General features: G+C 40.3%; 1 protein-coding gene across 2 annotated transcripts in view; it reads right to left on the reverse strand.

Moving 5' to 3' along the window:
- LOC118173256 (contactin-3-like) overlaps positions 1-26,529 on the reverse strand; it is a 97,422-nt gene that overhangs the window by 49,947 nt on the left and 20,946 nt on the right. For both annotated transcript variants that reach the window (XM_035337663.1, XM_035337664.1), the window contains exon 2: positions 22,412-22,543. In XM_035337663.1, the coding sequence (XP_035193554.1) occupies positions 22,412-22,466 (55 nt within the window). In that variant the 5' untranslated portion in view covers positions 22,467-22,543. The remainder of the gene's footprint in view (positions 1-22,411; positions 22,544-26,529) is intronic.

A 26,529-nucleotide genomic window follows, 5' to 3' on the forward strand; every position in this document is an offset into this window, starting at 1 on the left:
AAGTTCCCAGAAAACTGATGGGGTAAATAAACTACTGTAAGAAGTGCAAAAATAACGGAAAAGATTTTCTTTTACAAATTGATTTGTTTCTCAGAGATCGTGGGCTCTTATCCCACAACTGTCTTAACAGGTCAAACACAGCTGGAAACAAGGAATGAAGGTAAAAACAGGACAGAGGATGGCTTTGGGAAGTGTCGAGTCATAAAACAACTCGCTTTTCAGCATGTTTCTGTGCAGTGCTATGCAAGATGAGTGAAGGCGTAGAGTAGGCCCCTGCCTCCTCCTTGGGAAGCGGCGATGGCCGTGCCTTGTGTCACCTCTGGACAAGGAGCTCCCAGCTGAAGGAGGGCCATGGGAGGCACTCACCATCCAATATTTACTGACTGAAAAGTGGGGAGAAGGGGGGTTTGCTTTGCTTCATCTCCTATCTGGCCTTGGTTCTCCTCTCTTCCCATAACTTTCTATTGCATCCCAGCACAACATAGGATGGCAATAGCCCCTTGTCCTGCATCAAGCAATGTATTTCTACATTTTATCTACTGATAAATGGATGTTCTTATTCATCACTGGATTTTTACAAAGGTTTTATCTACTTTCTCAAGCCAGACACTGAAATTAAGTGTTTTGATTAGCTTTGCTTGCTTACATCTTTTTACTTCTTCCTTGCATTTGTTATGTCCCAATTTTATTTCCTTCCATCTGAAATGTTATAATTCCAGCTCTATTATGTAACTTGGCCAGGTAAAGTCTCTAATCTTAACACTGAAAATAGTTTGGTAAAAATGTTATAAAAACCTCTCTCTATAATAAAAAAAACATTCAACCTAAAACTACTCTAGAACACTGTAACTTGAAAAGTAGATGTCTTTATTGCTTTTCTGTACTTTGACATTTAGAATAAAGTTTAAAATTTGCAACTGAGACATTTTGGATTCCTGAAACAGCGTTGTCTTCTCCCTTCCCATGCTAATAGCTACATTTGCCTCATTGCTTTAAGTACATGAAGTTGCATCAACTGAAATACACAGACCACTCTGATAAAATAGAGCAAAAAAAAATTGTAGTTCAGATTTATTGGAAAGACTTTTGTTCTCCTCTTCAGCCAGCATACTCAAATGCATTCTTGTTCATACAAACAGCAAGGATGTGGAACCTCGATATCCCATTGGCTTCTCTCCTTCCACTTAACTCAGGTTTCAAGCCTCAAGCATGATGCTAAGAAAGATTTCAGAAATATGGAGCACAGAAATAGGGAGCCAAAGTAACACAAGTACCACTAATACTGTTACTACCCTGGAATAAAAAGTTCATTGATACCTGTCATAATTAAAAGATGGGTATTTAAAATTAGGAGTGGCAGAGCGTACAGAGCCTGAAGCATGTTGTAGAAGGTAAAATCTGTTCACCTGCTGTCAACAGGTAAGAAAGAATTAAAGAAAAATGTGACAACCTGGAGATGAGCAGGATTTCCACCAGGTTTCCAACTCCATGTCGTCCAGAAGCAACCAAATATCTAATCACATTTAGATCGATTGATATTTATTGTCAACACATGTTTATTAGCAATTCTACTATGTTTTAATAACGTCAGAAAAATGGTTCATGCTCTACAAACAAAAGTGTCCCCTGACAGCCAGAAAAAAAGATTTATTCCATTACTTCATTAGACTCATTCTTCAATGCAGCAGAACTTGTTAAATGTATTTTAATGTATAATTTTGTACTGGTACGATGTTCAAGTACCTCAAATGAGCCAGACATCCAAATTTTAACTGTTTTCTTCAGTATGCAATTCTAAAGGAGGAATGTGGTTCTATGTCAGCACATAATTAAGTACTAATTCACACCCAGGTCGGCTTGGTACAAGTCACATTATTTAAAAAGAAATGAAATACCAGTCGCAGCTCTCAAGAATAACAGCCTAAGCACGTTGTAATAGCTACACTGGTAGTGACAGCTTCTGGAGAAAATAAGACAAATCTGTTTCTTTTTTGACAGTGCCTTCCCACCACCTACACTGCTTACGCACACGGGAACTCCCCGCTACTCTATATCCCAAACTTGGCTCTATCAAGGCACTTCCATGACCATGTATTTTATACCTCGAGACAGATGCTAGCAACTCAATGTATACTTGACATAATTTTAAGCTCTTTAAAACACTTCTATCTGCTTAGGAGAGGAGCTGGGATACGTGCTCAGTTAGCCAGAACACACTGCCTGCAGAGCTAGTGCACAGGGAACAAGTGCAATAGATCTGCACTGGGAGAAAGTCAGTCCTGCTGCTGCCTTCACTGAGGTTTGGGTTGAGCCTGTAAGAATAATGTGGGGATGATGGAAAGAGAACAAAAATTATCGCTATAATCATCAATTATTGTTGGGAGGCGGAAGAAAGAAAAATGTTAACAAAAAAATGTTAACAGCACAAAACTGAACACTGCTGAAAGTGCACAGAAACCGTGTGCTTTGTCACTGGAGAAGAAATTTGCTGCCTACTGGAAAACTATCTCCATGGTTTCATTTTTGTCATGCTGGTATTACAGGGAAATCATATAATTTCACAGCAACATCCACAAAATCTCTTCATGCCATGACACATTGCTGAACTTTCATTTTATAGAGCATTTATCTGTAGGAAGGTAACAGTACAATGGGTTATGTATACGTAGAAATATTCTTCAAGCCTCATGTTAGTACGAGGGCAGCAGCTCCCCCATGACTGGCGTATTTCCACAGCACAGGAGCAGACGGGGCACCAGAGCATCGCTCATTTGAATATTGGAGCTCAGTATCTCGTATCAGCAGAAATATTGCTAATAAAATGCAGACAAACTTATCCACAGAGCGGGCAGGACAGGGACGAGGACCTGCAGGTTGTTTCTGTTGAGTGCAACCGGTGTCTGACAGCAAGTCACGCACGATGAGCAGGCTCTAACAGCAGCAAACTTATTTACAGAACACTCGCCCTCTTCAGCTCCACTTAGTCACTTGGGGTACAGCAAAAAGATGCAACAGGAAACAAACACGGTTACACCAATTAAGGGAGAATCATAAAGCAAAGTCTCTGGTATATAAACACACATGAAAATCTAAGAACACATAGGCACAGATACATCAAAGTGGATCTGAAATTCCAGGGTACAGAACGGCAGAAGAGACTACAGAAGTAAGGGAGAAAAAAAGGGAAGGAAGAGAGATGAGATAGGTCTGTGGGCTCCGTGGAACAGAAGGAAGAGATCAGAGATAGCAGAGAAAAGGAGCAGTAGGGAAACATCAATAGCATAGAAGTTGAGTCAACATCTATCTGATGAGCAGATTCCCCCCCCCCCCCCTTTTTTTCCCAAGGCATTTTGCATTGGTAAAAATACACCAAAAAGAACTGAAAAAAACCCACGACACTGCAAGGAAAATGCATGTTTGTAAGGAAAAGCATTCTCCAGTACTTCCCAAAATATACTTTCTCAAAATTCAAATTATCTGGGAATTATCCCTTTACTCAAATACAGCACTGAACAAAGCAACTGAAGCAATTTAAGAAATATCTCAGGAGGGAACAATGTTTGCTCAAGCAAATTATCTCACAGCCGAGTTCTCACATGAAACAATTTTGTCCCCCCAAAGCCTTCCTAGAAGAAGCTCTACGAATATCCTGACAGTCTCCAAAGCACCTCTATCATTAACTACTCGTGGCCACAAAGCGGGTGTAGGTTTAGTGTTGAACTATGAGGCTATTCACACTGTTGTTGAAGAATTACAGTCGTGTGCTACTCACATTGTAATAGCTAAGCAGATGGCTAAACGCACTGCCAGATCTAGGTTTCATTACCTGAAGGTTTGTTTATGTAAGCAGCAGTATTTTGACTTTCCTCAAAATATAAATAAAAGACATCTTGTGACACTTCATTTTTTTTTTTTCTTTTTAAGTACTGAGAACTTGTTGACACACGACTTTTTTATTATTATTTTGGCAGTGGCTTCACTCCTTTATCTTTCTAAAGATTACAGCCTTCCTCCGAGAAATGGACATTCTGCAACAAGTAGTACCGACTACAGCTGGGTTGTCACCCCTGTTACCAGGACATGGGGAACCAAAATCTGTCCTTTCTCCACCTTGCTTGGTGCGGAGCACCTGGCAGAAAGCCACAAGTCTCTGATTAGAGCCATGTGGACTATAACAGATGTAATGATGACAAATAACAGATACGGCAGATGAGTAAGTGTCCTATCAACAGATGTCATACCACAGCTGCTGTTTCACACCTAAAAACACACCAACTTGTCTGCGTAAAAACCTAATATTCACAGACCTTCAAAATATTTATAGTTCTCATCTCAAAATACGGGCTGTACCTGGCTTAAGCAAAACAATACGAAACGCACGAGCTGATACAGAGCTGCAGGAATACAGAGGATGCACCCGGAAAGCTGCTAAGAGCAGTTAACGCCCACACAGCTAATTAAAAGCACGTCCCCTGGAGGGAAGCGTGGTGTCCTTATGGGACTGCTCCAGATTTACAGAGCAAACCTTCGGTCTGCAGACAGTGTCTTTGAGGATCAGATTCTCCAAAGGTAAAGATCTCAACAGCTCTTCAACCCTGAGACATGTTTCTTGCTGTGATTAAAATGCTGAAGTAGCTTCATCTGTTTGTTCCTGTCTCTCCAACAGCCGCTTCTCAGCTAGCAGGCACTTACAAGGGCAAATGCACCTGTGGGTGAACTACAACACTATATTTGGTCTTTTGCCATAAAAAACAGAAAAAACAGCAAACCTTAACCCGTGACTTGCCCTGGCAACACTGCAACATCACCTATGCCATTTTCCTTTCCTGAAGCTCTTGGATTTCACCTCTAGCTCCAGCTACTGCTCTGTATTTTTAACTTGAGCTGTTGTTGAGGATCCCAAGAAGCTAATGGATGTTATTCAGCTGTCACCAGACCTAGATTCTATTCTCCTTGACAGAAACATGGGACTGTGCATCTTCCAAATCAGTGTGGTCTGCCTGGAAAGCTGACAAGGATGATGATGTTTCAGTCCTGCCCAACAGGCTTCCTCAAGGGCACAGAATGCTGCCCAACAGAAAAAGCAACGTGAACTTAACGCTTCTTTGGCAGCCTCAGTTTCCACCAAATGTGAAGGTGAACACGTGTCAGGCTGTCCAAACCCGGCTGTAACCACCATGAGAGGAGACGAAGCCCATGTCACCGTTCCATGCCGCACAAAACCAAGCAGCCCAGCCCAGCCAGACACTCAGACTCTTGCTAAGCCACGACTGATTACAATTTTAGCTGAGACCCCACTCAGGGGATGGGGAGATATGGGAAGGGATTTTCCCTTCTATACCTACGGTACGGCAGGAAGGACACGCTGCACGTACCCGAACCATCAGCTTCTCTGAGAAGCTCCAGGGAGCAGAATGTGACAGAGGTGCTGCTTATAAGCAGCAACAAAGACCAAGAGTCAACCCTACCAGAACAGCTCAAACCATCTCAAGGTGATCTGGTCTCATTTTGGAGCCACTCAGAACAGCGAGTTAATTATTCGTAACAGTCTCCTGCTATTAGAGCAGCCACTTTCTTATCTTATCTAGAAACCTCTCCCTTCCTCAAGTGCTGCTGAGCACATTTAATTAGTTTTCAAGAGCCTGAATGTTTGCTGGAAGATGTCAAACTATTTTGCACCTAAGGCATGCTGCAGCAGGGACCGAATACATGGCAGCTCGTGCTGGGCAGTGACTCCACGATCCTGGTGGGCCATTTAGGAGCCTGATGAGCAGACAGGCTTGCAGTCACTTTAACACACAGCGAGACTTAGTTACACGTGCTGCAACAGCGCTACTTAGCTCAGCTGAAATATGTTTTCACTGTAAACAACTTCCTTACACTTGTACCCTCCCACCAACAGACTCACAGCAGTCAATAAAAGAAATCATTTAGACCGGAGTGAACGCGTACCACGGGAGTAACCAAACGGCACGCGGTGAGGCCAACACGGGCTTTGCAATAGCTGTCAGCAGCTTGCTGCCTGCCTGCCTTGCGAGTGGTTGCACAAGGGTGTCCGCTGCAGTCATTTCAGGTGTAGGACCACATCCAAAGGCCTAAGGTTGGTGCCAGATAAACTGGAGTGATAATTAAAACTCTGGACAGATCAGAAGCGGTGGTGAGTTATCCACCTGCTCGATAATGCCTTAATATTGAGTTAAGTTGTATCGCAATCTCCAGGAGATCAAACAGATCGTCTAACAGCTCCTGCTGCTCCTTCCTCTTCGAAGGACAGCAATATCCTATTGCACAGGTTATTCTCTCAAATTTAAGTGCTGTAAACACTGCCTTTTATCCTACCACAGAGCTGCTCGGTTCCTACTCTCTGCACAAATACCTGCTAGTCAGCCCGCACGGAACTGAAGACAAGATCTGCTGACTGCTATTAAGCCAAAATTTCACTTGCTTTGTCACACATCTACTTCTGCATCTCATATCCTCCACAAAACCTGAACGGACTTTTTGGTGTGTGCACCAGGGCATTAGTCTGGTTACAAAACCTCTTTCAGTATTTATTATATCTGGGTCAGAGAAATGGTTGAGATATATTTAAAATCAAGCAGTTTAATCCCCATGTGGGTAACAAATCCCATGTTTTGATTCACAAGAGCATGAACAATGATTCTTAAGCAATTAAAGAGATAAACAGATGATAAAATGACATTTGATCTTGCCCAAAATGAACTGGTATTTGATACTCCACTGTCTAGAGGAAGAACAAGAGAACCTTGCAAGCATGACTTAGAATAAATTAAATTCATTACACAAAGCAACGTTTTGTGAGAAGAATTCACTCTAACTTCATTGACTTTGACACCTTATATAGTGACAAATGCAAGTCAGGGTCTATGGCAGGCAAGTACCATGCTGTGCTCAAGCATCGTGCTTTCAATCAAACCCACTTGCAATGCACAGCAGTGCCTCTCCAGCTTCTAGACCTACAGCTCCTTCTCACTGACACTGGGATGTGAAAAGAAATGGATTTTACCCTTGGAACAGGAGTTCAGAACAGTGTTTGGGTCCCACAGTTCAGACACAAAGCTCAGAATTGGAATCTGCAGATAAATTTATCAATAATGAAGGATTTACTGTGAGGAATAAAGGTTTCTAAAAAGAAACGAGAGAGTAATTCCAGTGAATCCCCAGCAGAAAAACTAGAAGTAAAACAAACAAACAGGATGGCTAAGACATAACTGGCTTAAAGAGAGGTTATAGTTTCTTTTAAGTGGAAGCGAACAAAGGAATTATACAGAAAGTTGAAAGGGTAAATAAAACAATAGCATGTGCTATTAAGAGGTGAAGTTCTGAAATACCAGAACTAAGGAGGAAGGTCGCAGATTGCTAACCAAAGCAGCTAAGCATTCAAAAAAATTCTCCTGGAAATAACCTTAAATACAGACAGGAAATTTAGAAATATTTAAGGAATGAGATCTTCAAAAATATCTGAATACTTTGCTCCCATTTTCTAAGAGGAGAAATGCCAAGCAGTGTGAACAACTGATAAGGAAGTGCAAAGCTCCACTGTTAACATCAAATATTAATAATCTGAAGCACTGCATCACACACATCTCTGGTACTCAGGGAGTGAGAAAGGAAGCCTCCTGGCAAATCATGAATAAGAGTTCAGAGAAGAGAACAGATGAGAAGCAGCAGCACTGCAGAACCAGCTTCTAAGACAAGAAACTCAATAAATTACTGACTCGTTTGACTGTTTAACTTCATTACTGGATTAAATATTAGAACAAAATAGAAGTAATTAATATAAAAACACTAGGAAAATACAAATCATTAGATGTTACAATGATGCAACACGCAAGGTTGCCTTCTTACATGCTGGAGCTTAGAGTAGATGCCCGCAGATCCAGTTTCAACCCACCATCTACAAACTAATTTTCTCTAACAGTTCTGCAGTCCCAATGCAGCACGAATCCAGCACGCTGCTGTACACCTTCCTCTGGAGTAGCTGTGGATGAAGGTAGAGAAGCACCGAGAAGCTACGTGGCTTCGAATGCAAAAGTGTACCAGATTGTTCCAAGCTTTGGTATAAAGGAGGTGCTCCCAAGGCCTGCAAAGTACTAAAGTACACTCAAAAATTAATATAAAGATGAGATTTTTTTTTTTTTTGAAGTGGTTCCACTTTTAAATGCACAAATGCCTATGAACAAAACACCGATTTAACTGAAGTTAGTTCTATACAACACTAACATTTGAATATTGTTTAGCTCTTCTTGTGTAAGGCGATTTTGACTTGCTTATTTCCACAGCAAGTGGTGTCAGAAAATGTACATAGATATGTATCTGTATATATACATAGACGTACACACATCTGTACAACCTTTTAGTAAAAAGCTAAAAAAATAAACGTGCCAAGGAAACAAGTGAAGGCATTTGAAATTCAAGTGGTAAAGAGGCCTTCTACCCAACTGGTGAGTTCGTCTTTTAACTTTACTTCATACCCTAAAACCTAGTGCAAACAGATCGTTCTTTGCTCTTCTCACAGCAACAACAAGTGAAAAAAAAAAGAAAATGCAGGGATCATTTGAGCACGTTAACCTCCTTGGAAGAGAAGGGAATGAGACGAACCTTTAGAGAATCGCATTCTGTCTGCCTCTGCAGTAATGGCATTACACTTGAATGAAAGCAAAATTATGTGGAAGACTCTTAGTTTACTGAAGGGTCAAAGAGATGACAGCTGTGGCAAGCTGCAGTAAACCTTTAATATGCCATGATGTACCGATGTGCACATCCTTCAGTAGATGAATAAATGTGGCTGAACAAGGGATTACACCTGAGCAAGCAACTGCATAGATTAATACATCCTGTAGCAGACTATTCGACAACAGAAGCTGGGGAAGCAGAGAAAAAGCTGCCCACAAAGACTTCTCTGTTCTTCTGCGATTCTGTTTATGAAAACAAATACAATCCCGGTGCTATGGAAGCAAATTTAATAGATTGAGACATATACATTATGGAGAACCCCCCCCAAAACACAGTGGGGCCTCAAATGTTTTTGCTGATATCTGAGCAGAATCTTAAGTGACAGATGCTCGCCGTGCAGATTGATCTCCGGTGTAAGCCAAATTGCTCTGTGTAGGGTGGTGTAATCCTCAGAAGTATATTGTTAACTACAATTTAATAAAAAGCCAAGGGCTGAAAAAATACAGTTTCATAAAAAAGAATGAAGATCTCTCACTGCACAGGGCTGAGAGAGGTAATAAGAAGAAAATAAAAAACAGGTAATGCTTCTCTTCTCATAAGTATGGAGAATTTCCCTGGCTATAAAGTCACACTCCCCACAACTCGCTCTGTGTAAATTATGTAAATATATTATCGATAGGAGATAAAAAGACACAAGCAATGCAGTGTAATAGGGATAGTTCTGCAAGTTCCATCACTTCGGTATTAAAACATCTCCTTTGCTTAGCCAGTAGCTGTAGTGACAATAAACCTCAGGAGGCAAAGCGGGCAGGTTGGCAGCAAATCAGAGCCCTCAACAACTGCACTTCAAGTCAGAAGATCCCGAGCAAAGACATTTACAAGGTATTCCCAATCCCTCTTAATCCTGACATTTCATGTGTTGCAACCATGGGTTGCTTGAGGTTAAAATTTAATGTATATTTATATATTCATTTACTGTTGGTGGACTTTGGTAGATTGCGCATATAGCTAAGACCGCTGCACTCGTTACACACACTTTTAGCAACGCTTTTTTTCTCCTCTATGCGAGCCTTTCTTGCTGTAAAATGTTTTCAGGACACTTTTAAATATTATTTCTTTTTGGAGTATTAATTTCAGTTGGAGGAAACTCCAATCCAACCATTTGGTTAGTCAAAAAGGGTGAATGAGGTATGACAGAGGTAACAGAGATGTGTTTATAGACCGAAACATTTTTAGTGTTTGACTTTCTGTGGTTTTACAACTTAGTTGAAAGACTGAAGCATTAAATTCCTACTGAACATTCCTATCAACTTCAATGGCTTTATAGTGTGTCCTTAATATGGTATTAATACAATTTAGATGTTTTTAAACATTATTTTAATATTATCTGTAGTGTGCTATATGAGCTTACAAGACCCCATTAGGATACTTCTGACAAACAAAACAAGGGATGAAATGTTTTCCCTAGTGATGATTCTTTGATTTTTCAATGCATGTAAGCTGTTTTCCAAAGAAGCTATAATGCAGAGATTTAAGAATAGTCGCATAATACAAAAATTCTAAGGAAAGTCACCATTCTTAATTGAAAAAAATAATTTAAAATAAATGTTATCTGCCAGAATTAAAATGGAACCATTTTTTGTTTAGAGCTTTCCCTGGGGGCAAATAATGCCCAAATCATTAGTCTCTTGTAAAACTTGTATTCAGAAGTTTTGTCATGTTCTCCTCAATTTAGACAAAGTACAGCAGGGAGGGGCCTTACTCACCTCTGCCATCTAATCGCTCAAGGCTGTATAGTACATACCCGATGGTAAGCAATGCCAAGTAACTCCACCATGTCCCAGCTGTTTGTGCAGTGGCACCACAGCACTGCCGCTATGGTGTGGGTAGAACCTGGCCAAGGACATCAGCCATCCCACCACCCCTCACAAAAACTAGGCATCAGGTCTTCAAACATAGCAGATAGAGCAAATATAGCAAATAGAGCAGCAGGACATGCCCAAAATACAGCCAACGCTATCCATAAAGCACTTTTGCCTCATCCTTTCCTCTGAATCCAAGCTAAAATTTCAGTCAAACTAAAGGGCCACCTCCAGACAAAATTCAGTTTTCAGCATAAAACAAGAACTTCACAGAAATGGTAATCTCCATTCACTTGCAAGAACGGCTGTGAAATTCAATAAAAAAAGATCACAAGTCTTCATGTTCACAGAAACGCAGCTTTCAATGACATCAGCAGAACCAAGGCTGACAGATAAAGAGATGCAATTAAAGTCCCGAATTGCTTTGTTAAGCGAGGCGCCGTGCCTGCAACTACTGGACATGTGCCCGTGTTTGGGGCTGATTTCACCTGTCGTGGTCTTCAGCTGTGCACCAACAGCTTCTCCATCCTGTTCAAGGAACCATTTCTTCATTTGCTTTGCATTCTGAGAAATATTCTGTCTACTACAAATAATGGTGAAAATCCAGTCTAGATCCAAACTTCATGGTTTGCAGGTTCCTACAGTATAAAATGCAGTTGAAATCAAAGCAATGCACTGTACCCCAGCTTTGTAAAGCAACCCAGGGAATGTGTTTCTCACCCAAAAAGCCCTGATGACTAGCAGTGGCACCTGCTTAGCCACCACATTTCATTTATGATTTGTTCTTTTTTTCTTTTTTTTGGCATGAAATAAATCAAGTAAGTTTCATATGCAGCTTCAGGGATTTTTTGTACAGTTAATTTTGCATTCCCCTCATTCCCCAGTTGTGCCTTGTGCTAAATGAACGTTAAGGGTACTGCCCTTTTAATAGCATTTTACATCTAATATACAGAAGCTAAACTTCGCTGTTAATCATTTTAATAAAACTGTTCAGCTCCACGTTAGCTACATAATTTTTCCAGTATAAGTCTAGTGGTTTTGAATACAAAAAAAAAAAAGTGAAAGAACTAGAAAAAACATTATTATATGGCCAAGTTTTTAGCTGCATTACATCTTCTATTAACCTTGAAGATCATCAAGCCTGGACAAAATATAGCTTCCCAATAAAACAGCTGTCGATATCCAAGGCATCAACAGTATCAGAACAGGTCTGTGCAACACACAGAACAGAAAAATGAAGACAATAACCATGTTGTTGTCAGCAGCCATGCTCTCCTGTTAGCTTACTGGCCAAAAAGTCTTGCAGGCAGGAGTGATGAACACAAACCGCGGACCGCCTATAGCACCAAACAGCTCCCTGCACACAGCTTGCTCTTCTGGCATTCCAAAGGACCAAAATCATGGCAAGTTAGGAATTATCTTCACTGAAAATAGCACATTTCACAGATAGAAGGCACTGTTAGAGGTCTGTTTTTGGCTGGGGGTACCGGTTGACCTTCAAAATCTTTTTTAAAAGTTTTCCCCAGACAACCTCCTAAAACAGTGTGAAAATTTTAATTCTCATTAGGGAAAAATATATGGATGATAACAAACAGCTTTATTTTTTTAAAATTATTTTTAACAACACTCTTTCAATTATTTTCTGTGCCAAAAAATCTCTGTCCTCACCATACTCCTCCCCTTCACAAGCTATTCATGTGCAAGCTTTGAAAGATAATAGGAGAAAAGCAGATTTACATCATAAAAAAAAAGATAAGGTTGCTATGGGAATAAAGTGACAAAAACTGTTACTTAATCCAACATAAAAAGATGACAAATGGAGAGAACTCAAATGGAATTGAAACTGTCACCTCAACTGATAAGGTTATGATCTGTAACGACTGCTTTCTCTCCCTCATTTACTCCATGCTTTTATGTAGATTTCATTTTCTCTTCAAACACTATTTACAGAATAACAATGTAATTCCTATCAAGACTCAAAACCTCTTAAAAAAAGACAACAAAAAATGAATTAGAGCTAAAAAGTAGTAATTTCCAATATTTTGCTTACTATTGTCATTCGCTTGTAGACTCAAGGTTGAAATAAGTCCATTCTGCATCAGTGCTACAGGTGTAGGACTGTAAGATGAATCTTTACATTTTATATATGAAATATATAAAAAGTTGATTCAGATGTGTAGATTTCTGCCTTTAAACTGCAGTCTATGATCTGCAATAATATTTTGCATAGGTTATTAAGTAAATTTAGATTTCATTTTCCCATAGTTGCTATCAAAGGCTATTACAAATTGTAAAGGCAAAAAGAGCTATCACACCGTCCCCCCCTCCCAAGCATTTTTAGCACAAAACATCATGACAAGGAATGAGTCTTTCCCATTTTAAAACTGGAATATAGTCAGAGCACTAGCACGTCTAATGTTGATGCAGGACAAATGTTTCATCACATTCAGTAAAATGTGGTAAGGACATATTTCCTTTCATTACATATCCCCATAGCTGCCTTGACTCATTAAGTAGCGTGCCAAATGATCTCCTTACACAGTGAACCTTAAAAATGAGAAACGTGATGAAGCCTTAAAAGGTCCAATTCACGGTCTCTCTACTGATAGATCATCCCTGGCAATATAAAGACCAGAAAGTAATCTGGCATGAACCAGCTGAAAAACTTTTCTTAAACATATGGCACAGCTTTAAAAGACTGATTCTTATTTGCTCTATAGCTCCTCTTGCTACGTAACTGCTTCTGAGAACGGCCAAGCAGCAGATTGGAAGCTCCTCTAAGGTGCCACTGCAAGATTTGTATCAGGGTAATTCACATCAAGCAGAATCAAATCCTCTGCCTGTTATTACGACTGCTACCATCACTATTTGCCTCTTGTTTTCAATATCATTGAAACGTTCTGTATAACAAGAGTTCCTTATGTTATTATTGCATGAAATTACTCCATACCTCCCCTTCTTCACTAAGGGTTTCTGCTTGTGGTTGGATTAAAATATTAAAGCTACTTCTAGTGACTGGTTCAAACAAAATGGTTTCTGTGCTCAGAAGCTTCTCCGCTGGTCCTGAACACTTGACCCTTGAAAGCTCTGTGAAAGGGTAAAGGATAATCGAGCACAAAAACATGCACTGAGGTGTCACATTAAAATGATGTTCTGCCTTCTCTTCCAAGACAGCAAGCAGCACCGATCTAGCAAAAGGTCTGCTTTCCTGCCAAATGGCATGTGCTTGAAGTGTTTTTGACTTTCTTACAAGACTTCTAAAAATTTGACAGGAATGTCATAACTGTTTGTTCCATCCAGGAAGGAAAAATTCTACTATATTAAACAGCCGTATCTTAATATTCTCTTTATAGTTATGGAGGTTTGATTCATTTTTAGCATCAATAGTTCTGATTATGCTAATCATACAATAATATAGGTGAGCCTTTATTTGCTTATATTTTCAGACATGTTTAGCAATAAAATTGAGGTTAAGTTCTCTTTACAACTTTATCTTATTTCTTCCCTGAAAACCAAGTGAGAAAATTGTGTTCTGATCCCTGATATACCTTCACTGGTATCTACAGCCTGTGTCAGAAAAGTTAAAGGCTTTTATTATTCCATTTGTTATTAAACAAAAAAAGTTAGTTATGGCAAAAAAATATAATCATGTATTTGTCCAAATGGTAGCAGCAAAGCAAGATTACCAAAAATTAAAAGTCTAAATCATTCATTTTTCAGCATGATCATTAAGAAAAAACAAGTTTATAACAGTTTCTTCCGGAAGGTTTTTTTTTCAAATAAAGAACAATAATATTTATTCTCAATTCTGGTGTATTCCTGAATATCTGCCATCATTCAGCTTTGGATTTCAACCTCAAAGTGCCTCCCGCATTTTTCAGCTGTTATTCACAAATGTTTCAACATCTCCCTCACCTGCCAGTGTCCTCAGCTTCCCAAGGGGCTGATACAGGTTACGTTCAGCACAGTTAACTTCTACCAAAGTCCTCTTCCCTGGTGTTCCCTCCCTAACGTCTTTTACCTTTTTATTTGCAGAGGAAGGGGTTCCTTCCTCCCCTGGTTTGGTATTTCCACAGCATGACTCACCTACACATCTCCAGCCTTCATAAAGTAAGGAGCACCACTAGATCTGTTTTCTAGGTAAGAAAGAGAAGATTAAAGGTATTACCCAAAACCCCAGGCACCATCTCACAGGATGAGATTACTTATGAATCTCGGTCATCATTTATTCTTCAAACGCTCTAGCCAACGATAGCTACTTCGGGAGGTCGTTTAATCAATAAAGATGCTGAGCAGCCAGCCTAGGAAGCTTTTGTCTAGTTTCCTATCAAAAGGTAGAACAACAGGATGGCTCTTCAGGTCATGAGCGAAAACCCTCTCTTCATTACCTAAACCAGCAAAGGACAGGCAAAACAGCCAAGCTCTCTCAGCTTCTATCTCCTCACCAGCAAGAGGTCTGGCAAGCAATGTTGGATGACTTTGGTAGCTGCCGCTGGGGGACGGGGAAGAAGAAAGAAGCTGTTGTTTTTAGAGAGAAGAAAAAGGGACTCCAAAGCCAAGGATCTCCTACCAGTGGCTTCATTTATTTATTTTAAAATATAAAGAGCCTGAAGGTGTTTCCACCTCGAACCTTGAGTTCATGACTTTCCTACCTACTGCTGTCACGCACAGCTAGATACCACCATTCATATTAAAGAATCAACACTTATTTCAAACAATTTGTTCATCATTTTCACCATGTCCGATACTTTGCTGAAAACCAAGAAAACAGACAAAAATGGGACCGAGGATGTGGGGCCAAAACAGGAACTTTACTGAGACCCTTTGCAGGCTCTCCAGCAAGCAATCATCAGGTCTGCTGCAACAGCTCATAAAGCATCCTTCTGGATCTGGGTTCTCCTTTGACAAAAATATTTCTGCTTTCCTGCCTTTTTAACAGCAGCAATACATCAGTAAGAATATGGAAGGTTTTCATATTTCTTGGAAATATTAAAAAGTACGAATCATGCCTCCTGATTTCATAAGTCCCCTAAACTTAACACTAATAAAAAGGAAAGCAGTGCATCTGCTGCATGACATTGCTGAGCCTGAGGGTTTAAATGGAGTTCTTCTCTAAGAATTAGACTGACAAAAATGAAACGGAAACAACAAAAGTGAAAATAATGAAAACACCTGAAGTGCCATTAAATCAATTATAACATGATCTAGTTTTAAGTGCAAACAGGCTATTAAATCAGTAACCAGAAGGAAAGGCTCCATAGTGGCAGATTACCCTGTGAAGAGCCAGAACTGGAGCCAGGCTTTGATGTCCAAATGCTTTGGGTGCGTTACACCAGATACTTGATTCTATTCAGCAGATCACTGTTTTAAGATGCTTGGGAAGGTCATTTCTCAATGCATCTGGAAAACGTGATCAATGCTTGAACTGTGCGTTTCTAAGAGAGGACGGACAGAACATTAATCAGCAGCATCTGTCCTAAACAAGTTAGAGGATACCAGTAAACCTGCACTCTGATTTTCTTTTTCTATTTAGACACCTCCATAAGTTTTCCAGTGGAGCTGTAAACTCACGTATAGCACATCACCACTGCCCAGAGGTTTGTTTTTCCTAACGCTCAGTGGAAAGCGCAGCCTGCCTGACGCAGTCTAGTCATCTTAGCATTTCTTATCTTTACTAGTGCAACAGAAGTATTTCTTTGTTGAAAACCCCATATTTATGGTTTTTAAGCACATTCAAGTGTGCAAGAGAAAGGCGCCTAAAGGAACTGAATGGGAGAAGAACCTTCCAGCTCCACGGTTACAGTCAAATTCAGCCAAGCCTTGCGAAGGGGGCAGATAATGGCAATTTTTTGCTCTGTTTAGATGAAGTACAATCAAAATAGAGTTAGGACACTATTTGTGGTGATGGCTAATTAAAGCTTAGGAGAGAAAGTTAGTGCAGGTGGATTCTACAGGTCTTGTTCTGGACACGCTGATTGAAGTATGTCCTTTCATCTTCTGAAGAACAAAAATTATATACGTTTACACACACAATTCTCCTTGTTTCATTTCTTTGAACTTTTTTCTTTTTCATAGCCTTCTTTACCCCTGAAATATACTTCAAAACTTGTTTTTCCTCTTAATTCTCAGGAGAAACTTTAAATAGATACGTTTTCAGAGAGAACAGAGCAGTCAGTTTTAGCAGTATAAAACAGCAAGAAATGACGAGAGAGCAGGAGAAACTAATGCCTGCTCTCCTACCAAGATTGCTGGGAGAGGCTGGGTGAGCAAGTGAGTGGCACAGCTTGTGCCAGCCAAGGCTGATGGAGATGGCGCTCCCCTTGGAGCTGACTCCTCGGTGCAGCAGTACAATAAATTGCAGTAGGAATTTGAAGCCAAAATTAACAGGAATGGTAAGAAAAGACAGCTGTCACGCAAACTGCAGAGAAGCAGTTTGTACTCTCATGGGATAGGAGTTTACCTTGTCTATTTTAGATATTCACCAGTCACTTCTATAGCAATGCATCTCAGTCATTTATCCTTCCCTCACATGGGAAATAAAAAACCCTGCTATCCAGTTTACTAAAAGATTAAGTGAAATCCAGTTTATTAAAGATTAAATGAAATCTTCTGGGTCACTTGGGAGGCGTGGGAAAATCTATGAGGGTCAGGAAGAGTCATAATCAATTCACAACCTCCCCCCAGACCATCACTTGGTTCAGACTCCAACTTGTTGGACCAGATGAACTCCAGAGGTCCCTTCAATCTAAACCATTCTGTGAGTCTGTGAACTGCTCTTTTTTTTTTTTTTTTAGTTGTTGGTTTTGTATTTTTTGATCTTTCAGCTTGTTCTTCAGAGTCTTGTAAGCATTGATAATAAACTATGTTTTTTTTTCAACTTCATAGACTCATAGAATGGCTTAGGTTGGAAGGGACCTTAAAGATCATCTAGTTTCAAGTCCCCTGTAATGGGCAGGGAGTTTCTTTCCTGACTAGGTGGATGTTCCCCTTAATTGTCTCAGACTCAACATGTATACTTCATGCTGAATAACCATTTTATTTCTCCCTAAGGTAAATAGGCAATGACAGCAAGATCGTTAGTTATACAGATATAAATATACATCAATAAATTTGGATTTTCATCCAAAGGCCTTTTTTTTTTCCCCCCTTTATTAGGTACTCTCACATCCTCACTTTGATGAACTGAAGATTCACACAGGATAAACCAAAAGCAATTCAATACAGAACAACTGCACACTAGGAACTAGTTTGAAGTATGTTATCTGTAAGGACAAAGAACATCAAAACTTTTAAGATCAGCAACATCTCCATTTCTGGAACTATGATGTTATTTCGTAACATTAATTTTCAGGCAAGTCTTAGAAGAACTGTCTTTCTGGTCATAAACTGAACACCAGAAAATTGTTTCTATAGAAAGTCAAAATATCTCCTAATCTGTCTTGATGATAGTTTAAAAGTAATAGTCTCAAAAGTGTTTAACACCATGTTTTGTGTTTACACTGCTCCCACTAAAATTTGTCTTGAAAAAGACTCAACTACAGGATTCTCCGGAAGATTTTTGAAGTACGCTGTTCCAAAGGTATATTCATAATATTGAAGCAATTTAAGCAAAAAGATAACGTTAGAATTACACACGTGCAGCCTCCAGATAGCAAAAGAACTGCACGTCAGGATTGAGACCTTGTGTTGAGCTGAGTGAGATGGGGTAGGCAGCTGGAACTGTTCAATTCAGGCTGTTCAGCAAATTACATCTGGCTCAGCCTCATGTCTCCGTAAGTGCTGACTGTTGCTACAAGCAGCATGGTCAGTGACAGCAATAAAACCACATTAAGTCAGGGATATCAATTATGGGTGCTCAAGGCTTCTAAGCAGCCCTGCTCCATCCAACCATCTGGCTTCTGGCAACATGAAAAATGGCTTTTTTTTTTTGCTTGATTTCTTGCCGGTCCTCCAATCTACGAGCTCCGCACTGCTATTCAGAGGATGTTTGGGGAATACCGTAACTGAAGAGAGATGAACGGGAACAGATGCAAAGCAAGGGTGAACAGGGAATGAGGGCAGTGTCTTACAGGAGACAATGCAATGGCCATCAGAAAATAAATATTCTACTAGTAATTAGCTCAATAATGAATATTTTTCTATTAGCTCTGACATTAATTTGCAAATTCCATGATAATCAATGCCAACCTGAGATATGTGAATTTATGAATCTGCAGTTAACATTATCGCTTTCATATTGTGTCCCTGTCTGCAGTTACATTTGCATAGAGTCAAACTTTTTTTTTTTTTTTCCTCTCTTCCTCTCGAGGAACTCATTTGGTTCATCTGGTGTTAAGGTGATTTAACATAAGATACTTTTGCATTCATCTTGAATCCTCAAGACTACCATACTTCGTAGGCAGCAAAAACAAAACTTGCTTTCATCTAAGTTGCTTTCAAACATGACTGAAAAGAACTGAGATGACACAAAATAAAAATATAGGAAAGATTAAAGGACAAAAGAGTCCTTCAGCAGATGGGTGAAAAATCTTTCATCCTTTTCGAAGGAGGTTATGTATGCCTCCACAAGAACTGCTACCAAGGTCAAAGTGATCTGAGTGAAGCTTTGAGGGTGTCAAAGTAGTTCTGCAGATGTTGCGGCTCATACTCAGTAGATTTATTTGCATGACTCCAACCTGTGGTGCCTACAGCTTTCTCCATATTATTGTCTGTAACAAAAACAGTAACATCAGCAGTGCCTGGGAAAACTTCATGCTATGTAAGAGACAACATAACCTCCTGTGCCTGAACATCACTCATCTATCATCTAAAATGTTTTTTGTTTTTAAAAGGGAATAAATATGAATTCAACACGTCAATCCTGAAGATTTCCAAGCTTTACAATCAAAGATAGATACAACTTTATTAAGAGTAAAATTATTACCCTTCTTCAAAAGGATATTTTACTGCATGTTGCCTATGAATGAAATATTAGGTTTTAGTTCTATGAATGAAATATTAGGATTTAGTTCTCCCCTTTTATACTATTTGCGTCTCAGATACCTGTTATGATCCAAATGCTAAGTATTACACATTATCAATACAATCCCAAACTAAAGGAAAATAAGTTTCTAAGGTAAGAAAGATAAAGACTAGTACCACATGAAAAACTTAAAATTATTTTAGCAGATTGAAGAACAGGCTTCGTTGTTATTTTTGATTATTTTTACAGCATTAATACTCATTTAACACTAACATAACCATGAACATAACGAAATCATTCATTCTACTACAAATGATACACAAGATGCAAGTCACCAATGCATGTTACTATTGCCTGAAAAATACTCATGCACTTTAGTTAAGTACTGCAATGTAAGTCTAGCAAAAACAGTATCAGCAGATCAAAACCAGTGAGAGCACACTTAGAAAAATCCATAGGTAGCTAATGAATTTTAATGTTTGGATTCTACATGTCGGTCCCCCACCCCCATCCTCCCAGTATCCTTCATTACATCAACTGATCACTTAAAATTTCTTTTGGCTTAGCCTGTATTCTAATTAACTAATAACATATCTCCTTTGAATAGTAACTGTACTGAGCAGTCAGCATATTTCCAAAGTTACATACGAGAGATTCAGAGATGCACGCATACATTCTGCAAAAACAATTTGTTTTGCTGACATTTATAACGTCAAGATTTGCCAATTCAGATGCTGCAGTGTCTAATTGGCCTTACAAGTAATTCCCCAATGATACCAAAGACATAGCAGTAGGCATTGCAGAAAGTGGACTTACATCCTTCAAGTGGTTTTAAGACTACAAACACATTTTCAACTTGAAATATTTCCAGGTGCAGCCCAAAGGGAAGCACAGTCCTGGCTGGCACAGCTGCACTTTTTAGCTAACTCAGGATGTTCACAGCCTCGCTTCCCAGACCGCCGCCACATGCATTAACTGCTAAAGCAGAAGAGCAGGAAGAACAAGAACAGCACTGAGGTATGCCACAATACACTGCCTGTAGTCCCCCTGTAGGGAAACAGCTCCCTGCTGCTCCCCCATGGCTGTTATGGGCTGCCCAGGGGCTCAGATGGAATCAGACTTTTGCCTGGCGTGTGTACTGGCAGCAGGACCAGACAGACCGACATGGGGAAAGCATAGGAGCAGCAGCACGGCAGTGTCTGCTCAGAAATATGAAAATGTAGCTTTGCTTCCTGCAGTTCAAAGGAGAGAAAAGCAACTCCCCCCCATTCTAACCAGTATCTCTGTGCAAATCTATTATCATTGGCTCAATGTCAGAAACATTCAGCATCTTTCAGAAAGCAAACCATAAACTAGGAAGGAGTCCTGCAGATGAAAAAAAAATGTATTTATCTCTCTTTTTTCTACGGAAAAGCGTTTTGATTTCACAGAGACAATATTAGTACCTTTCATGTTAAAGACAGGGAAGACATGTTGTTAAACCGTTTGTGACCCTCTGCATTCCCACATAAAGCTCAAATCCACAAACCTTACTCAGTTACGTTCCAGCACACCTCAAACAAGAAATCAATCCTCCTGAGGGCAGCCAAAACATGAGCAGAGGTTACAGGTGTGAGAGGGAAGCAGGAAGGGGCATCACCACATGGCCCCTCTCTCTCCACCCCTGCACTGGAGCTGCTGCCAAGAAAATACGCACCTACTCCCAGCAGGCCCAGATGATAATCCTTTTGACTGACTAACTGGTTCACGTGTTGAGCAGTAGTTGCTCGTTTCAATTGAAGCACACACATACACATCACCCTCCCTTGCCTCAAGCCACCCAAACCACCCCTAACTTCAAAGCAGCTAATTCAGATCACTCTTCAGAGTAATCCTCTACAGAGGCCTGATTCAGAAACAGGCATAAAACCATGTTCACGTGCCAGCAAAGCCCCCGAGGAAAAGACCATCAGCTTGAGATTCTGACAGCACTGACTGTTGCTCTTTAGTCCTTCCACCAGTTCTTCAGCCAGCCCCCTTCTAGGGAGCAAAGCAATGCCTCAAGAGGGAACTTCTCTTTTTTTTCCTGTTTGCATTGCATATTCAAGAACATCCCAGACCTTTATCAAATGAGATGAGTCACAACAACAAAAGGCTTCCTTCCCTCTTTCAAGACAAGTGCTGTCATTACAGCAATTAAAAACATCAACATAGCACTGACTTACTGAAGAGCACGCATTTTGGTAATTTGGGAACTGTCAGCGATGCCTGCTCTTTGCAACTCTGATGGTGCCAACACGCACTAAAATCACTGGCAGGAGTCACCACCGAGGACAGACCAGGGACCTCCTCACACACAGCAGCATCACTAGGGATGGTCAAGAAGAACACATGCTGAGCAGCCACCAAAACAAGTCAGGGCCTTCAGGTGCTACTCTGAGAACTGACCTTAGAAAGGTAAAGATCAACAGCTCTGAAGAGATGCCTTGGCAGAAGGAGAAGACCTGAAGAGCAGCACAGTTCCCAGCACTGAGAACTAGCTGGATTGCTGTCCGGCAGAGTGGGAAAGCAAACCTTTGAACTGCTGAACTGGTGCAGCGATAACACAGCACAGCTCCTCATGAATAAACCTATTCTAAAATAAACGAAGCTTTGAGAAAAGCTGAAGCAATCATCCCCAGTAGCAGCAAGAATTTGAAGTTTCCAGTTACAGAGAAACACATACTGCAGCTATTATATTAGCACACCTCTGGTGCATGCATTTCTAATAACACATCTACCGTTATCAACTACCTTCTGCTTGCTTTGAAAGCAGAGCTCTGTTTAGTAACCTTGGAGCAGAAGTTATTTTAATTCATTCACTGTTAATATTTGAAACCCTTGTATTGCATGCATTATTGCATTTTGTTACCTCCAAGACAGCCAACAAGTAATACCAGGAACAGCAGCTTCCACAGCAGCAGCATCTTGTTGTCAAAATTCAGTAATTTTGGTTCCTTCTCAGATGAGCTGCACAATTAGTCTTCTATGGGCAAGGTTTAACCTGGTAAGAGAACAAAAAGAGGGATGATGATTGGGTTCAAACTTAAGAATTGGCTTCCTTGTAAACATGCTTTTTTTTAATAAATACGAAATGGACAGATGCTCTAAAATGCCTTCTTTTTCCTGTGACCGAACACCAAAGAGAAGTGTGGTTGTGTATGCATATAAGGTGTTAGAATTTATGTCATTCAACAGGAGCACAGCTGGCAAGTAGGTTGATTTTGTAGTTGCCTGCTTCCTGGCAATCTCTGGCATGCGTTTATTTGTAAGAAACAGGAATTTAAAAAGAAAAGACGGTACATGAGGTGAGATCACATACAAAGAACAGAAGTTTGAAGTTTAAAACAAGTATTAGAAGAATTCATTCCACTTGCCTTGTATACGCTGTGCTACCAACAACCTGAACAAGTGCAATAACTGATTTAATTAAAGCCACATCCACTCTCCCTTCGTTTTACCATAGCAGATCTGCACTTGACATGCATAACAGCGGCACAGAAGCCTGAAGAGGAAGATGCAGCAACCAAAAAAAACAGAATGTGAGCATGTGGCACTGAGGCACATCAGATGTGATGATATGCCACAAAGTGTTTTGCTAGATTCCATTTCTACCTGTGTTACTGGCTCGATGAGAAAGGATTTGCCAAGGTCTACTAGCTTGGGTATGGCATTCTAATTTTGCTATTTTCTACAAAAGCTTTGCAGTAAATTTTCTGAAATCGTATGACAACTGTGGCCTTTACATTATGTGTGTGTCACTTCCACAGCATCTGTTTTTTCAGAAGAGTAGCTGGGCAAAATTTGAGGTTCTGCAGTACACAGATCAGGCAAGATCAAATGCTTCCTTCTGGCACTGCAGTCTACGGATCAACGCACAGAAATATGAAGGGCAAAACAACCACCATTAATTCCGAGGTGCCAATCTGAGATGTCTGGACTTTTTTTTTCCAGTCTATTTCATATCACACTTAAAAGTTTCTAATATTTCTGGGGATCTAGCACTTGAGTTTCAATCTAGGCACCCCAGGCAGAGAGGTCACCCAGAGGATTCCCCCGAACACATCCCCAGCCCACAACCTGCCAGAAGAATCTAATCTCCCCAGAGAAAGATGGCATTGCTTTTTGCCACCAGAGCTGTCTCTTCTCTCCCTGCAAGCCCCTGGCTTGTGCAGACACCACTACCAATTTGTGTCCTACTCAAGTGACAGCTGCATGACACAAGCAGGATTTCCTTTCTTGCGTGTGTAAAAGCCAAAACCCTGAAGCACTGGTATGGCAGAAGTCCTACCTCACCGTTTAGGAAATGGCCAAAAAACTGCTGCTGAGAAAAACGGACCTTACGTATCCCAAGAATTAAGTTCTGAAAGAAATCAAAGCATCAGAAACCAGGAAGCCTCAGCACCGCAGTATTTTGCATGTTGCTTCTGAGGGATCGTGTGCCTTTTATTGACTAGAAGTAATAATCGCTGCGCAATGCCACTGTAATATAATGATAAAACCAGGCTAGCATAAGCTGCTGGGCTCTAATTGTACTGGATGTTTGCCAAGAGCTTTCCAGAGGTAGGCATGTCCCCTGTTTGACGTGCCCTGAAGGCACCTGGTACAGGCTCTGAAAGGGCTGGAGCAAGTCCAGCCTCTACAACAGTTTGTGTGCTCAGACAGCTGAAGTCTGTGCAGATAACAAGAAGATAGGAGATACCTGCAGGAGGTGCTTAAACCAAATATTAAAAAACTGCTCAAACAGGATACTGACTTACTGCAGCTACAGGAAGAACTGGGGTTGGCTAGGAATAAAATCAGAAAAGGCAAAGTAGAGGACAACGAAGCAAAAGGATTAATAATATCATAGGGAAATAATAAAATGAGACTAGGGAATAAGGAGAAGTGAGGAAGCTGAAATAGAGCTTTGCCAAAATAGAATTCAACAGAATTTCTCAGATCTGGCTGACAAGCCCAAGTTAAACTTTCAGTTTGAGCTGGAGGAATTCGTAGCGCCACTGAGTCTAAATTGATCAGAAATTCCTGGAACTCAGGAGAGTTTTAAGAGACCAAGAACTGATTTTCCAGTATTGATTACAAACCACAAAACAAAAAAAATAAACTGAGGTGCTGACACTAGAGGTCAGCATATCTTTGCAAAGGAAAACAGTTATTAGAATCTCCTCTTGATAAATTATGAGATTAACATTTTAGTTAAAGTCATCTCCACAGGGCATCATAAAAATGAGATGCGCTGATTAGTGTAAAATGTCCCCCAGCCATTTCAAGTAGTTTTATCTATTTTTTTGGAAAAATATAAATTGAAAATATCCATTTCTCATTTCCCTCAAAATGCAATTGCCAGCTGTGAAAAATCACCCAATAGACTTTGTTTCAATGAAGAATACCCACATGGCAGGCTCTAAATCCTTCACATCCTTGACTCAAGTCTCCACCTCTCGCGGTTCATATTCTAAGGCTGACACGAACCAGCGCTGGGATGGCAGTGATCTGGCTTTGGAAACATAACGGCATAGTTCCCACAAACGGTGAAAAAAAGTCTGAGTTGAAGAGCATTGCACTTCTGAAAGCGCAAAGGGAATGAAATAAAAACCACTAGAGAAGTGCTACGTTTGCACATAATTTATCAAGCCAGTCTTTCTGCAACTTTCCCACTTTCCCGATCTTTGCACTTTCCCGATCTCTGCACTTGGCTTCAATAGCACGACAGCCCAGTTCCCTGGGATCGGTCTCTGCTGAGATGAACTCCTCAGAAGTGCTGACTGTACGTGGAAATACCAACTCAAGGCACGACTATCCATTGCTAGAGTTGGCAAAAGAAATACAAGTGTGTATTTAAACTCACCGGAGCTTCAATCGGCATCCAAAGTTCTGACTTCATTCCTTACATTTCTGTGTCTGATGTATGGAAGGTAAGGGAATACATCCTCCATGCAGATCATTTATGAAAGCGAACACATTTTCAAATCTATTTTAAGGGATAAACAAGATCCAAGCCAGCCCACGAAAACCCACATGTATTTTTCACACTGGTCTGCTCAAGGAGCCTAGCAGCACGCCTCACCTAAAGCAGCATCACAAAGGCTATCGTGACGCTCAGCCGATCTCAGTATTTCAATAACGTTAATTCAACTCTGACAGAATCCATTTGCAAACAGGCAAATCTCGAGACTAAGGTATCTGAGTAAATTCATTTTGCAGATGGCAAGGCTTGGAAAAAGTGAGCTACAGTACAAGTACTGAGTGTGATGGAGCCACTACTGGTAACGTCCCACTGGAAGAAATGCAAGCACATCTAGTACACCTGTATCAAGCTCTAGATAAATGAGAATAAACCAATTAAAAGCTAAGATTCATGACAAAATACAGTTAAAAACCCTACTAAGCAATACCGTGGCTTGTTCCAAAGAAAAGTTTAAAATGGTGCTCCAAGGAGAGCTGTGGCTGGTCCAACTCCTTTGGGGGCTCATTAGGTCTTTGTTCCACAACTGCATGTAGCACCACTCATTAGCAAGCAGCCTTTGCAGGCTTGTAGCAGTTGTTAGGCTGCCTGTGGCTCTTACTCAGCCTTCCTGTCCCTACAGGGATATCAGCACTAGACAAATCATCCTGATGAAGCTGGACTGTAAGCATAAAAAGATGAGGAGAAAGTTTTAGATGAACTCCACCATTAACAATCACTAAGTAGGATTAAAGTCATCTACAGTGTGTCATTAGCAGACACTTAATTAAAAGCATCACAGACATTCTTAACAAGATGAATTTACAAAAGCTTGTAAGAGAAGTACCAGCAACTGTTCTGTGGAGAGTTTCACTACAACTTCTCTTGTCTTACTGCATTTATTGACTCTTTCAGCCACGGTCCTATTTTACAAGTCCATATATCCTTTGCACTTGATGTAAGCCTTGGGAGCTTTATTCCCTATACTTGTCCTTCCTTTTCCCCCTGGAACAAAGAATAATTGTAATAACTGAATGCCCACTCTC

The sequence above is a fragment of the Oxyura jamaicensis genome, chromosome 12 (genome assembly GCF_011077185.1).
Source record: "Oxyura jamaicensis isolate SHBP4307 breed ruddy duck chromosome 12, BPBGC_Ojam_1.0, whole genome shotgun sequence".
Lineage (NCBI taxonomy): Eukaryota > Metazoa > Chordata > Aves > Anseriformes > Anatidae > Oxyura > Oxyura jamaicensis.